Source organism: Meyerozyma guilliermondii, genomic scaffold, assembly GCF_000149425.1.
Source record: "Meyerozyma guilliermondii ATCC 6260 scaffold_2 genomic scaffold, whole genome shotgun sequence".
Lineage (NCBI taxonomy): Eukaryota > Fungi > Ascomycota > Pichiomycetes > Serinales > Debaryomycetaceae > Meyerozyma > Meyerozyma guilliermondii.
In genome coordinates this window covers 342,826-356,966 of record NW_001809799.1, presented here as the reverse complement: position 1 = coordinate 356,966, position 14,141 = coordinate 342,826, and the positions used below count along the sequence as shown (strand labels likewise).

Here is a 14,141-nt window from a genome sequence, read left to right as displayed (position 1 = left end):
AAGTCCTTTACCCTACCTCATGTTCTAACTATTTAATAACATAGTAACGTCCACGCCGTTTCTTCTCTCAAGTCTTCTCTTCACTTGTTGGATCAAATCTCTCAGATCTTCAATTGAAGTTTCCACTACTAATTGTCCGTGTTTGGGCACTTCTTGTCCATACCGGTCATAACAGCATTGGAGGCACAATCTTACCCGATTTTGCTTGTCAAGAAGATCATTATTGGTTTTATGGTACATGCGAGCGATAGAGTGGGCGGCCGCTTCCTTTCGTTGGAGTTGTTCTTTTTCTAATTTTTGAATACGACTTGACTTTCTTCGTTTGCCCAGGTGTTCCTCCTCGTCTCTGTGATCGTTCTGATATTCTTCAGTGTCTGACAAACGTCGCTTGATAATTATTTCTTGGGGTGATGCTTGTGGAGTAAGAAGCTGTCTAACAGATAATTTGGTTGACTCAAATCCTTCTTGTTTAATCTCTGGGGTGGTGAACAAAGCCTTGTTGTCGATCTGGTTCGATGACTTCTCGTCTACTCCCTCATGTATTTCATCCACCAGAACTGCTTCTTCCTTTATGGGTTCTTCTTCCTCTTTCTTCAGTTCCCTAGCTTTGTTGTCGAAATCAAAGTACTGATATCCAATGTGTGTTCTACAATTACCACACAACTCGTCATCTTCTGTTTCATCGTGAAAGACACCATTTTGCTCTTCTTCAAAGCTTCTCATAGTTTCATTTCGCTTTGACTTTATACTTGAAATGCCTGCTTGTCGGAATATCTCCATCATATGAAACTGTCTGCCAATAAAGTTTTCATAGCTGGATAATGCGGTTCGAACAAAGTCTTCTTCATGCAGAGTACTCTGGCAATACGATTTGAGAACGTTTTCCACCAATTGGAAATGGTTAAACACATTTTCCTTTTTAATTTTTCTGTAGTCCTCGATCAGTTTCTCGCCAAACTCCAACCATTTGGATATTGTAAAGTTGACAGCTTCATTGAAATTGAAGCCACTATTGAACCCGGCGTGGTATACACGAGGATATGTGATGACTATTTCGTTGGGTTGTTGCTCAACTTCAACACATCTTATATCGCTTTCGATTAATTTCATAGGAGAGATAAGAGTCACCAATTGGTGGAGAAGATCTGGCTGTCGCTTAAACAAATCTGGTGCGGAATCTCTCATTAGTTGTTCGAACTTGTCTGCATCTTTGGACGGTATTCCGTACCATTTTTTGGTAGCACCAAAATGACAATAATTAGCCGATAGCGTATAATGGTCTTCGACATGCCAACAAAAGGTAGACAAAAGAGAGCCAACGTAGATCCATGGGACCGTCATTCCTGAAATTGACCGATTTACAAAGTTCAACAAGGAACCCTTGGCGAATGGAAGACGAGTGAGGTTCCAAGGATGCTTAACATACCTTTGCACATTCTCGTTATTCATATCCAAGCCGGGAGTATTCTCCATTGGAAACCCGCTTATATGTCCTGGCTTTAGGTGGTGGATATCGGCACCGTACTTGACTTCGAGATCTGACTTTTCTATGTCGACGAATTCCCAAAACTTTTTTTCGATAATATCCAAAGTCAACGGTTCACCATTATTATACTCTTCGCAGAAATCTGCCTCAAATTCTTTGCACATATCGTAGAATTCTGCTAGTGAGTACTTGACGTCGGTCTCTTCTTCAAACCCATACTCTCCTGTGCCTACTAAGCACTTTTCACAGAACCACTCGCTCAGTGGTACTTCGGTCATTGGTGGATTTAAGCAAGACATATGGAACGAGCTGTCACAGTTGTCACATAGTAGAGTTTCTGTGGGACGGCTGTTGTCGTCACATATCATACAGTTGTCGTTGTCTTCGTTTTCCTTGGTATCTGGAAAATACTGTTCACTTGAATTCAAGAACAGAGCATAGGACGCAATTTTGTCCTCAAATTCATGTCGAAGAATATCGGGTGAATCCACTATTCCAAACTGCTGGCTCACGGTATTCCATTTGTGTTCATCCATAGCCGCTCCAGAGCTTATTTTCTGTACTGCCTGGTACAAATCATAGTAATAAACCTTCTTTCGGTTGTGGTCTTTAGTGACAAATGAACTGCGTACCGGCCGCTGGTCAATCATTTTCAAGTACCGGTTGAGGTTATCCTTAAAAGAGCGTCTACTACGGGAAGTGATACCCAAATCACTCAAAATTTGTAGTCTTGTGTGGAATTTGAAATCGTTGGAAAGTGAAAACTCAGGTTTCCACGTTTGTGGAGGCACCACTTTGACTATTCCAAAGTCATCGCCTAGCTTGGCTACGTCTGGTCGTGAGAGATACGCCACCGGGTCCTCGAACTCCTTTTCTGTGGGCCGTAAAATGGGACATGGCGTCAACAACGCCCGGTTGAAGGAATTTATCGTCATGTTGGACTCCAGCAATAATGAGATTTCGGCCCGTTTTCGAGTCCTGGAAATCTGAGAAGAAAATGTGTGCGATCTTGTGGTGCTCTTGTGTGTTCTGGCTCACTTTCGTGGATATTTGTCGTGTGGTGGTTGTCTAATTCGCAAGTCGTTGTGCCTTTCTCCTGCCCGAAACGCAGCTAAGCGGGACGCACCTAATTAACGTCTGCTTATGTCAGCGACACTCATACTCGCCGTGAACTCCAATATTGAACAGTGAACTCTCCAGTGAACCCAGCATGTCAATTAAAGAAAACTATACGATCACCGTTTTGGGGTGTGGAGTCATGGGCACGGCCGTGGTGTCTGCCATCTTAAATGCAGAGTTTCTGCCATATCCTTCGAAGATTATCTGCTGTACTAGCCGTGAAGAGCTGGCACTCAACTTGAAGAAGAAACTCAACCACGAAATCATTGAGGTTAGTTATGGTTCCGAAGCCAATTCCAAAGCCGCTAAGAAAGCCGATATAGTCATTTTGGCTTGTAAACCTTACATGTACGAGACAGTATTAAGTCAAGCACCAATTAACAATGGCAGCTTATTGATCTCGTTATTGGCAGGTGTCACCACCAAGGAATTGCAAAAATATTCTGTAAATGTAGCCAAGGTTATGACCAACACACCAGCCCAGTATGGTTGTGGGACTGCAATGGTGAGCTTTTCAGACCCGGAAGCCGAAGAAAAGTATGGTGATCTCGTGATGAAGTTGATCAATCCAGTTGGTTTGGCTATGAAGATACCAGAAAAAAATATGGACGCTGCCACAGCCTTGGTGGGCTCGGGACCTGCGTTCTGTTTGTTGATGATGGAGTCGTTGATAGACGGGGGAGTCAGAATGGGAATTCCTTTTGCCGTGGCTAAAGACGCTGCAGCCAAGGTGATGGAAGGAACAGCCAAAATGGTGCTTGAAACAGGCGATCACCCAGCCGCGCTCAAGAGCAAGGTGTGTACTCCAGGAGGTACCACCATTGGGGGTTTGTTGAAGTTGGAAGATGCTGGTGTTCGTGGAAGTATTGCGCGAGCTGTGGAAGAAGCTGCTAATATATCTGCGTCGTTTGCAAAGAAGTAGAAGGGAAGAAAGGAAAAAAGGAGGAAAGGGAAAAAGAGAAGAAAAAAAGGGAAGGTAGGAGATTGCAAGAAAAACTTTCAACCTTTTGAGAGACCACAGAAAAGTATCAAGAGTAGGATAGTGCAAGATAACGTAGAGTATGATCCAAGATAGAGATAACTAAATCCTCAAGACGAGAAGATGAAGTAGTTCCGTAAAGTCATTCTATTATAAAAACGCCAATTCAAATCTAGAAGTTCAGCCTTATGCCTTAAGATCGACCATCAGCATTCAGCCTTTGCTTAACTTCCTTCATTATGCTTAATGCTTCGCTATTTCACAGCATGTGCTCGCTATTCACAGCATGTGTTTCCTGTAATATGTCATGATAGCGTGCATGTCGCTGGGTGTAAGCTCAATATTGGCAGCTTCAAGTGATGTCTTCAAATCGTTCAACGCAGCACGAATGTCACTCTGACCAAGTAACAGCATCATCTTGAATAATGAAGGAGAAGGTCCCTTGTCGAGTCCTTTACTCGCTAGAAGCTTCTGAAAACGCTCTAAACTTTTACGAATGTCAGGATTCTGAAGGAAAGCTTCGGAAATTTGTGCCACTTTTTGGGCTTGTTCAGAAGAAAGAATGTCATCTGTATTCAGACGAGAAGCAAGGTTGCGAGCTTGGAACCGAGTCAGGATACGCGCTGGTGCCACTACATGAGTTCTGCACCTTTGAAGCGTCGCAAATACTCTCGCTCCTCGAAACATGTATGGTTGGAAGGTTGCTAACATTTCATATTCGCAACAGTTGATTTGGGTGTGTGGTCACGTGCTTGTATTCTGATGCCGCGCACGACCCGCGCCAACGTTTCGAAATTCGAAACCCCGACATCGACTTTTCAGTAATCATCACCATGTCTGCCGAAGGCCAAGAAGAATTATTGGACTATTCCGACTCCGAGGAAATCGCAGTTCCATCCAACGCCCCAGAGGCTGGCGCTGATGGCGCTGACAAGGATGCCGATAAAAAAGGCTCCTACGTCGGTATTCACGCGACCGGCTTTAGAGATTTTTTGTTAAAACCGGAATTGTTGAGAGCCATTGGTGACTGTGGATTTGAGCACCCTTCTGAAGGTTCGTATCCCGTGTCCAAAAGAGTGGAAATGAAGGCAGCAATTGCAACTTGAGCGGTGTCTGACCTGCAAACAAAGACAACCAGCCATAATGAAATCTATGAAAACCCTATTGAAAGCTTTAAACAACATTGTAATTTGTTTGTTTGCTTGTGCATCCTTTTTTTTGCATTAATATTACCCTTTTGGTTAATCTCCACCACCATATTTGCATATTTCACTTCATCGCATCGCCAAGCGATAACTATTGTCATTCAGTTACCATCACATTTCTTCAATTGATCAAACCAGCAATGGTGCTGTCTTCATTTCTCCATTCTTAAATTGCATTGCTTATCGCAATGTACCCATTGATTTCTGTTCCAACTAACCCAGTCCAGCAAGTTTGTATTCCCCAGTCCATCTTGGGTACTGACGTTCTTTGTCAAGCCAAGTCCGGCTTGGGTAAAACGGCTGTTTTTGTGCTCTCCACCTTGCAACAGTTAGATCCTGTTCCTGGTGAGATCACCACCTTGGTCATCTGTCACACCAGAGAATTGGCCTACCAAATCAGAAACGAGTACGCTCGTTTCTCCAAGTACATGCCAGACGTCAAGACCGAGGTGTTCTACGGTGGTATTCCAATTGCCAAAGATATTGAAAAATTGAAAAACAAAGACACTTGTCCTCACATTGTCGTGGCTACTCCAGGTAGATTACACGCCTTGGTTGAAGAAAAGGCTATCCGTTTGAACAATGTCAAGTCGTTTGTTATCGATGAGTGTGACAAGGTGTTGGAGGCTATTGATATGAGAAGAGATGTTCAAGATATCTTCCGTAACACTCCTCACCAAAAGCAAGTTATGATGTTCTCTGCTACCTTGTCGCAAGAAATTCGTCCTGTTTGTAAAAAATTCATGCAGAACCCATTGGAAATCTACGTTGATGACGAGGCCAAGTTGACTTTGCACGGATTGCAACAATACTACCTCAAGTTGGACGAGAAAGAAAAGAACCGTAAATTGGCAGACTTGTTGGATTCGTTGGAGTTCAACCAAGTGATCATCTTTGTCAAGTCGACCCTGAGAGCTAACGAGTTGAACAAGTTGTTGGTGGCCTCGAACTTTCCGTCGATTGCCGTTCACTCGGCTATGCCTCAAGAGGAGAGAATCGCCAGATACAAGTCTTTCAAGGAGTTCAACAAGCGTATTTGTGTGTCCACCGATGTGTTCGGTAGAGGTATCGATATTGAGAGAATCAACTTGGCTATTAATTACGACTTGCCAAACGAAGCCGACCAATACTTACACAGAGTTGGTAGAGCCGGTAGATTCGGTACCAAGGGTTTGGCTATTTCGTTCGTTGGTTCGAAAGAAGATGAAGAAGTGTTGGAGAAGATTCAATCGAGATTCGATGTCAAGATCACCGAGTTTCCTGAGGAGGGTGTTGATTCATCCACCTATATGAACACCTAAAAGTATCTAGATGAATGTATTAGTTGTAACATCTACACACCGAGTCAATGATAGAGAACACACTAGATAAGTCTTTTTTGGGAACGAGAAACCATTCCACATGAATACTATAGTTGGAGCCAGATTTGGCACATCCCTCGCACCGCATATTTCCCCTTCCGTATTTTTTATGTAGAAGAGTATGAATCTGAGATTCTGCTTGCTGGGCCGATTTGGAGCACCAAAACCCGTCGCTTTGTCTTTCAAACGTTTTGTAGGAGGGCCTGGAAAGTGAGAGATTTCGAAACCTATCAACCAAGCTCTTCTTGATTTTAGCACCTGGAACCAAGCAGGTGAGCTTATGTTGGCATTTCAGTTCCCATTGGCTCAAACGACCACGAACCGTTCCTGTGGTCATACCGACCTTGATAAACATGTGCTTCAGCTTCCGAGCGTCGAAGGCTGACCATTTGTTCTTCTCATGAGTTGCGGTTCCAGGAAGATTTTGAACTAAAAGAGAGTTGTTAGTGCCGTTTAGCAAACTTGTCACAGTGTAGACGTATATATATCCAGGTTTGTCTTTTGTGGGAGATGGTGATCTAGAGGGACTAGAAGTCTTCGTATGCTTGATTGGGCTAGGAGGTAGGTGATTGGAAAGTTGTAATGTCTTCTTTGAATTCTTATATGGCGCATGGTAGTGGCAGAAACCATCGGTGGTGTTGAGCTTGCATCGCTCGCCTTTTTTTGTGGTTCCCTTACACTGAATGGTGATACAATGGAATAGCCTATCATGTTATATGTAGTCCATGGGTGTTTACTTTCGGAGTGCGACTTTGCGGAGTCAGAGTGCATAAATTGGTTGCAAAACTTGCATTGACACGTACATAAAGCTTTGACCTTGCATTGACACATGAATGGAATTGACGCATAGCTTGCATAGTCATACATGATACATTTTGACGTGTTTTTCAATACCACATAATAACTGCAACCCCCAAATTCGAACCATGCCACAAAATCCAACATCCTACTGCATGCGGTTTCGCTGTTAGCGCCCCACATGACATGACGACATCAACTTACTATGTAAGCTGGCGTTTAGCTAGTGTTTCCCAAATTACTTGTTAACATGCCTTTACACTTCGACACACTTCAATTGCACGCTGGTCAACTGGTGGAGCAACCACATCGCTCCAGAGCACCTCCTATTCATGCCACCACCTCGTACGTCTTCAATGATTCGGAACATGGAGCCAACCTTTTTGGTCTTAAAGAGCCTGGTATGATCTACTCCAGAATCATGAATCCTACCAATGGGGTGTTCGAGGAGCGTATGGCTGCTCTTGAGGGAGGAATTGGTGCCCTTGCGGTATCTTCTGGTCAGGCAGCTCAATTTATTACTGTAGCTGGATTGGCTCATGCCGGAGACAATATTGTTTCTACATCATATTTGTATGGTGGAACCTACAACCAATTCAAGGTTGCGTTCAAAAGACTTGGAATTGAGACCCGGTTTGTCAATGGTGACAAGCCTGAGGACTTTGAGCATTTAATTGATGATCGTACCAAAGCGATTTACATCGAAAGTATTGGAAACCCAAAATATAATGTTCCCGATTTCGAGAAAATCGTCTCAATTGCTCACGCTAAAGGAGTTCCTGTTGTAGTGGACAACACTTTTGGTGCTGGTGGGTTCTTGGTTCGTCCAATTGATCATGGCGTTGATATCGTTGTGCACTCTGCTACCAAGTGGATTGGAGGACATGGAACTACCATTGGAGGTGTTATCATTGACTCTGGAAAGTTTCCATGGACGGAATACCCTGAAAAGTTTCCTCAATTTTCCAAGCCTTCTGAGGGCTACCATGGACTTATTCTTAGTGAGGCTTTAGGAAACGCTGCTTTCATTGGACATGCTCGTATTGAGTTGTTGCGTGATTTGGGTCCTGCCTTGAACCCATTTGGTCTGTTCTTGTTGCTTCAAGGGTTGGAAACATTGTCTTTGAGAGTGGAGCGCCAATCACAGAACGCATTGAAATTGGCTAAATATTTGGAAAGCTCTCCTCATGTCAGTTGGGTTTCTTACTTGGGACTTCCTTCTCACGAAAGCTATGAACTCGGCAAGAAATACTTGAACACAGAACATGCTGGAGGCATGTTGTCGTTTGGTGTCAAACCAATCGATTCTGGTGACAAATCTCCATTCAAAGAGGCCGGTCCAAGAGTTGTGGACCAACTTAAGATCGCTTCTAATTTGGCTAATGTTGGTGACTCCAAGACCTTGGTTATTGCTCCTTATTACACCACCCACGAGCAGCTCAGTGAAGAAGAAAAGGTGGCTTCTGGTGTCACCAAGGACCTCATCAGAGTGTCGGTTGGTACTGAGCACATTGACGACTTGATCCAGGACTTTGAGCAAGCTTTCGGCGAGGTGTACAAGTAAATGTGGAGATAACCAGGTAGTGGAGAAGTAGTGGAGAATGTACTGTTTTAATTGAATGTTAATTAGAGGTGATAATTAGAGTAGATCAGTCTGGTGTGAACCAGGATATAGTTCAATTGACAGAGAATTTGTACTTGGTTGGTATGTAGATTCAATGACAAGAAGCCCCAATTAATCTGGTTTAGTCTATTACTCCACTTTATTCTATTAGTCTACAAGTAAATGCGATACATTATATTAGTACATTATTATGGGTATTATTCTTTCTTTCGAAGAGTTATGACAAAGTAAAGCGCAGCGGCTGAAAACACAAATCTAAAAGTGTTGATGGTCCAGGATCCAGATCCGGTGGTAACTTGTGCTACCTCAAGGTTACGGCCAAGTTTATGTACTCTGTGCAAGTAGTATATGAGTCCTGCGACCATATATGTTTGGACCGCAAACTGGATGAATGCCATAACCAAGATAGGAGTTCTGTGGTGTTTTTGAATCGAGTCGGTGAAGCGACCAGGAAAGTAAACGGCCATGACTACAAATGCAAACAATAAAGTTGCAAAACCAGAAACATAGGTGCTCGCATATGAGAGCCAAGCCTGCTGTTTGGCAAAACTTTGCATGGTTTTCGCCGAGTGAAAAGCCTTTAATTGGGCCATATGAGCGTCTTCCTTGATATCTTCTCCCTTGACATAGTGCTGGTTCTTCAGCTGCCACATGGCGCCAAAGGCAATCGAAGCCTTTTGGAAAGTCGCAACCAAAGTTTTCGCAACTTTGGAACCGTCGTGAGCTTTGGAAACATTTCCCAATTGGAGCCCAATATCTTCCACCAAACAAGACAAAACGTCAAGACCCTCTGCTGGTAAGCAGGCACGGCTGTGATCTATATCGCTTTCCCGGCAAAAGCCATTATATGAGAAATGGAAGGTATAATTGTTAGTGAAGGTGTCAACGGTTTCAGTGAATTCAGACATTGAAATATGCTCAGTTTCTTCATTTTTGATGTCCTCCGCCGAGGGGTGCACTGCCAAATCCTTTGCCAAGTATGTTGCTAACCTAAGACCAGCTCTTGCTTGGTCCAAAAGTTTTCTGCCTTCGTCTGAGGTTTCTTGAATCTTGACAGAAACCTCTGGTAAGCACCACCCGTCCAGTTCCACACAAGATTGTGAAGCTATCAGACTGAAAATGGTCAATAGTAACGAAATAATGAGGATTCCAACAGAAATAGCCCGAAATCTGGGGTTCAGTCTTTGGCGGGATATTCTGGCTGCAACATGGTCGCGACGGTAAGAGAGAAGTTTTTCTTCTACTTCATCTGACTCCGGCTCAAAGTCCATACTATCGCGAAGAAACTGCGATTCCATGTTGTTAGATTTGGAAAACATAACTAGACCCGTGTCTAAAAAGCCAGTTTATAAAACTAGCTTCGACTTCCTAATTAGTGCTGATGAAAATAACCTTTCCTAATTAGGCAAGTTTTCTCCAACGGGCATGCACAGAACAAAGACAAAGGCAAGAGTTATGTGCAGTTTGCAAAGTTGCAACTCCGCCTGTTCTCCAAATAGAGAATTGTACGCCTGATTTATACTACTTGCATTTTGTTCCTACAACTCTTGCTCTCAATAAATTATTTGTGACAGTTCACAATCTTTCATTCAATAGATCCATATCTAAGTCATTTTGTTGATAAAGTTGTTGTGGTCCAAAAAGTGAATTTCGTCTTCGTTGAGAAATGAGCTTGCGTCATTCTCATTATTCAATAGCATGGCACTGTTCAGGGTTGCCAGAACATTTCGATCATGCTTTGAATGAGAAAACTCAGGGTATCTTTGTCTGTTCTGGTAACCGTCATAGGTCTCTTCTCTATAATGATGCGAACTCTGATCGTCATTTTCTATTAGCGAAGCCGAATCAAATGGATCCTCGGTTACGGTCGTGAAAGTTGGTTGAGTTTTCTTGTTGCTCGTCTTGCGGTTTAGATGTCTAACAGACACACTTCTGGAAAGTGACTCACCTAATTTGCGGAGCTCTTCCTCAGTGGTGAATGTGGGTTGTCGTTCAACAAGCCTCGTGGCCGTCTCCATATCTGGTGATTCTTTACGTTCGTCATTGATATCGTCAGTCACATATGCCTCATTCAAAAGTGGATTAGAAACACTGCGCAAATGGCCCCGATTTTCATTTGCATTATGAGTGGTTCTTCTGTGGTGTCGAGGAATCCCCGCTTCAAAATCGTCATCAATGTCTTCAGGTGGGTTTGCACACCACAAGGGAAGAGTCCACGATGCCATGGATAAGAGGGCAAAAATACAGGAAGCCCACAATAATGAGAACCATGCTTTACCTAAATGGAACGTTACCCCAAAATCGTTGAGAGACTTCAGAACTTCCAGCTTCACCTCGACCAAAATTTGTGTTAACAACCCAACTCCAATAGCCATTGCGAGGAAGCTAGCCATCGACAAGAGCGCGAGGAAATTCATCATGAACATTTGCTGTTCTTTGACTTTGGGATTGTCACCGCGATCGAGATAGACAAAGTAGGTGAGTATGAGTAGCACAGCTTGAGATGCTGCTGCAAAGAAAAGTGCACCAGGGACTTTTTTGTATTTGGATTCCCTTTTCGCAGTAGCTTTCTGGTACGAATTGTCATCAAAACTGCTGGATTGGTATGCATACGCCAAAATACTTTGAAGACCAATATCAGCCAATTCTTGACGGTAGTCAAACACATATTCTTTGGCGTCGCTCGAGCACGATATCACATCATTATGCTTGTTAAATTTCATCTTTCCATCCTTTTCATGGACTTTGGTTATATTATAGTTGCCATAGCACCATCTCCACATGGATGTGAAGGTATATTGAGGAGCATTCGCCACTTGCTCTTCGGCATAATTTGTAAGTACTGTAATTTCTGAATTGGTGAGTGACGAATCCATAGGATACACACCAGCGCTGCTTTCCTGCTCTAAAATCGAGGGTGATAACGACACAAGTGTCCTTAACGACTTGTAGAGCCCATAAGAAACGTCCAAATGGGCACAATTTATTCGGGAAATGTAGATTTTATGAGACAACAATGAGCCAACAAGGGCAGCAATAATCAACACAATAACAGTAAACGACGTGAACAAACGTGTCACCTGAAGACCCCTCTCTCTGGCCGAAAGATTGTGTGATAATTTGAGCAAGTTCTTTGGCTGCATTGGGGGTTAATGATGGCAATGATGAAAATCACGATTGAAATGAATGTAAAAACGGATGTAAATTATATTAGTGAGCCCAAGAAAAAGCTGGTATTAGCAAACTGAGCGCTTGTGATAGCCGCTACTTTCGGCTTATGGAGCAAAAAAGGGTGCAAAGGAGGTGTGGATGGTACAAGTAGATAATGAAAATGTTGATAAAACTCCCCCTTCGCAACAGAAGTGATTTGAAGTGAGGCTTGTCTGCAGGACTGGACTGGACTACAGCCGTGAAGCAAAATATAATAAGGGCCATTATCTAAATAGCAAGAAGTAAAAAGCTAAAAATCCTCGTTGAATGCCAACTCGCCGTACCGTTGCTGATAAGTTCCCAAATCTGGCGCCTCCTCAGGCTTTCGTTTACGATTTTCGACTTCGCCAATCACCTGCAACTTTGGTTGGAGCGCCTCAAATTTGGTCCCCCACTCAGACAAACTGGAACTGGAGTCTACAGTGGAACCTGCATCCATCAAGGAGGGCGGCTGGCTAATATGGGAGGGCAAAGGTACTCTTTCGTATGATTGGAGGTGGCCATCTAGACCATAGTTGTGACCAGTATATTCATTTCCAGTACGATATCCTTCAGAAACCGCTTTTCTGATACGCATTCCTAGCATTGCGAGCTCTTCCGACGTGGCATCACGCACCGGTGGTTGCTCTCTGGTTCTCCGTTTCGTTTCCATGAGGAGCTGGTGCGAAATTGAATCAATTGATTGAAATGAGGTTGGTGTATGGGTGTGAGCCATTAGCCAGAAGTCTGGGAAAGATATAAGTATCTCGACAAAAACTGGTTTGCGAGATTTATTTGAGGTACTGGAGGTATTCCCTTGGTCATAGTTCTTTCAGTCTTTGTGCGTTTTCGTGTGAGTGACTTTTTTGGTCCGAAAACGTATTCCTCTAACGGCACCCTCTGTCGCGTTCTCCTTCCCCCATCGGCTTCTCCTGCCTATAGAGTCCGAATCGTCTCCGCGTCTGTGCGGCAACTGTCGCCGACAAGATATATATAATCTGGGGTCATATCCACGTTTCTGCAACCATGAATTTTTCCGTTTCTTCGGCCACTGCCGTTCAGTACGAGCAAGAATACTCCGCCCACAACTACCACCCATTGCCTGTAGTATTCACAAAGGCTAAGGGTGCCCATGTATGGGATCCAGAAGGCAAAGAATACCTCGATTTTTTGTCTGCTTATTCGGCCGTAAACCAAGGCCATTGTCACCCCAAAATCGTGGAGGCGTTGGTGGACCAGGCTTCCAAGTTGACATTGTGCTCGCGGGCATTTTCGTCGGATGTTTTTGGTGTTTTTGCCAAATACATTACCGAGTACTTCAAGTACGAGATGGTGCTTCCAATGAACACCGGTGTTGAAGCTGTGGAAACCGGTCTTAAATTGGCGAGAAGATGGGGATATGTCAAGAAGGGCATTCCTGAGGGCGAGGCTATCATTTTATCTGCATCAAATAACTTTCATGGCAGAAGTTTGGGAGTCATTTCCATGTCCACCGACCCGGATGCCACCACCAATTTCGGCCCATATTTGGCTGGAGTGGGACCTCAGATTCCTGGAGAGCCCAAAGGAACATTTATCCGCTATGGTGTCATTGCAGATGTAGAAAAGGCATTCAAAAATGCCGGCGACAAAATTGCAGCCATTCTCTTGGAACCCATTCAAGGTGAGGCTGGTATCGTGGTTCCTCCTCCTGATTACTTCACCAAGGTCCAGGCATTGTGCAAGGAACACAACGTTCTTCTCATCTGTGATGAAATCCAGACCGGCATTGCCAGAACCGGAAAATTGTTGTGCTACGAACACTACCCTAATGTTAGACCGGATGTGGTTTTGTTAGGTAAAGCCATTTCTGGTGGTGTATTTCCAGTTTCCGCCGTGCTCTCCTCTAAGGATATCATGTTGTGCTTGGAACCAGGCTCGCACGGCTCGACTTATGGAGGAAACCCGCTCGCCTGTCGTGTAGCCATTGCTGCTTTACAGGTGGTTCAGGATGAAAATTTGGTGGAAAGAGCCAACAAACTTGGCAGCTTATTGCGCTCCAAGTTGGAAGAGTTGAAGGAACAATCCAATGGCATGATTTCAGAAGTGAGAGGAAAGGGTTTGTTGTCTGCGATTGTCATCGATGACTCGAAAACCAACGGCAGATCGGCATGGGATCTTTGCTTGTTGATGAAAGACCACGGCGTGTTGGCTAAACCTACCCATGATCACATCATCAGATTGGCTCCTCCATTGGTGATTTCCGAAGAGGACTTGTTGAAGGGTGTGGAGTCGATCAGAGAGAGTTTAAAGACCCTTCCTACCGCTCCAAAGGCAGCTCATTGATTTATGCCACTAAAAGTAACTACATCATGATTAATATGCTACAAAATGCAAATCT

General features: G+C 43.8%; 9 protein-coding genes across 9 annotated transcripts; 4 read left to right on the top strand and 5 right to left on the bottom strand. All coding sequences in view use genetic code 12, as the record gives it.

The window, feature by feature from the left end:
- Window positions 1-24: 24 nt before the first annotated feature.
- Window positions 25-2,421, bottom strand: PGUG_01383 (histone demethylase; the record flags this gene model as incomplete). Its single annotated transcript, XM_001485662.1, has 1 exon — window positions 25-2,421. One exon carries the CDS (start codon window positions 2,419-2,421, stop codon window positions 25-27), a length of 2,397 nt encoding a protein of 798 aa, XP_001485712.2.
- Window positions 2,422-2,696: 275 nt separating this feature from the next.
- PRO3 (pyrroline-5-carboxylate reductase) lies at window positions 2,697-3,527 on the top strand (the record flags this gene model as incomplete). Its single annotated transcript, XM_001485661.1, has 1 exon — window positions 2,697-3,527. One exon carries the CDS (start codon window positions 2,697-2,699, stop codon window positions 3,525-3,527), a length of 831 nt encoding a protein of 276 aa, XP_001485711.2.
- A 1,450-nt stretch (window positions 3,528-4,977) lies between these two features.
- SUB2 (ATP-dependent RNA helicase) lies at window positions 4,978-6,090 on the top strand (the record flags this gene model as incomplete). Its single annotated transcript, XM_001485660.1, has 1 exon — window positions 4,978-6,090. The coding sequence occupies one exon, from the start codon at window positions 4,978-4,980 to the stop codon at window positions 6,088-6,090; it is 1,113 nt and encodes a 370-aa protein (XP_001485710.2).
- Window positions 6,091-6,615: 525 nt separating this feature from the next.
- PGUG_01380 (uncharacterized protein) lies at window positions 6,616-7,131 on the bottom strand (the record flags this gene model as incomplete). Its single annotated transcript, XM_001485659.1, has 1 exon — window positions 6,616-7,131. One exon carries the CDS (start codon window positions 7,129-7,131, stop codon window positions 6,616-6,618), a length of 516 nt encoding a protein of 171 aa, XP_001485709.2.
- A 67-nt stretch (window positions 7,132-7,198) lies between these two features.
- Window positions 7,199-8,512, top strand: MET15 (bifunctional cysteine synthase/O-acetylhomoserine aminocarboxypropyltransferase; the record flags this gene model as incomplete). The annotated part of the gene is made up of 1 exon (XM_001485658.1): window positions 7,199-8,512. One exon carries the CDS (start codon window positions 7,199-7,201, stop codon window positions 8,510-8,512), a length of 1,314 nt encoding a protein of 437 aa, XP_001485708.2.
- A 257-nt stretch (window positions 8,513-8,769) lies between these two features.
- Window positions 8,770-9,891, bottom strand: PGUG_01378 (uncharacterized protein; the record flags this gene model as incomplete). The annotated part of the gene is made up of 1 exon (XM_001485657.1): window positions 8,770-9,891. One exon carries the CDS (start codon window positions 9,889-9,891, stop codon window positions 8,770-8,772), a length of 1,122 nt encoding a protein of 373 aa, XP_001485707.2.
- A 285-nt stretch (window positions 9,892-10,176) lies between these two features.
- ECM7 (Ecm7p) lies at window positions 10,177-11,715 on the bottom strand (the record flags this gene model as incomplete). The annotated part of the gene is made up of 1 exon (XM_001485656.1): window positions 10,177-11,715. The coding sequence occupies one exon, from the start codon at window positions 11,713-11,715 to the stop codon at window positions 10,177-10,179; it is 1,539 nt and encodes a 512-aa protein (XP_001485706.2).
- Window positions 11,716-12,032: 317 nt separating this feature from the next.
- On the bottom strand, window positions 12,033-12,497 carry PGUG_01376 (uncharacterized protein; the record flags this gene model as incomplete). Its single annotated transcript, XM_001485655.1, has 1 exon — window positions 12,033-12,497. The coding sequence occupies one exon, from the start codon at window positions 12,495-12,497 to the stop codon at window positions 12,033-12,035; it is 465 nt and encodes a 154-aa protein (XP_001485705.1).
- A 290-nt stretch (window positions 12,498-12,787) lies between these two features.
- On the top strand, window positions 12,788-14,086 carry CAR2 (ornithine-oxo-acid transaminase; the record flags this gene model as incomplete). Its single annotated transcript, XM_001485654.1, has 1 exon — window positions 12,788-14,086. The coding sequence occupies one exon, from the start codon at window positions 12,788-12,790 to the stop codon at window positions 14,084-14,086; it is 1,299 nt and encodes a 432-aa protein (XP_001485704.1).
- Window positions 14,087-14,141: the final 55 nt, after the last annotated feature.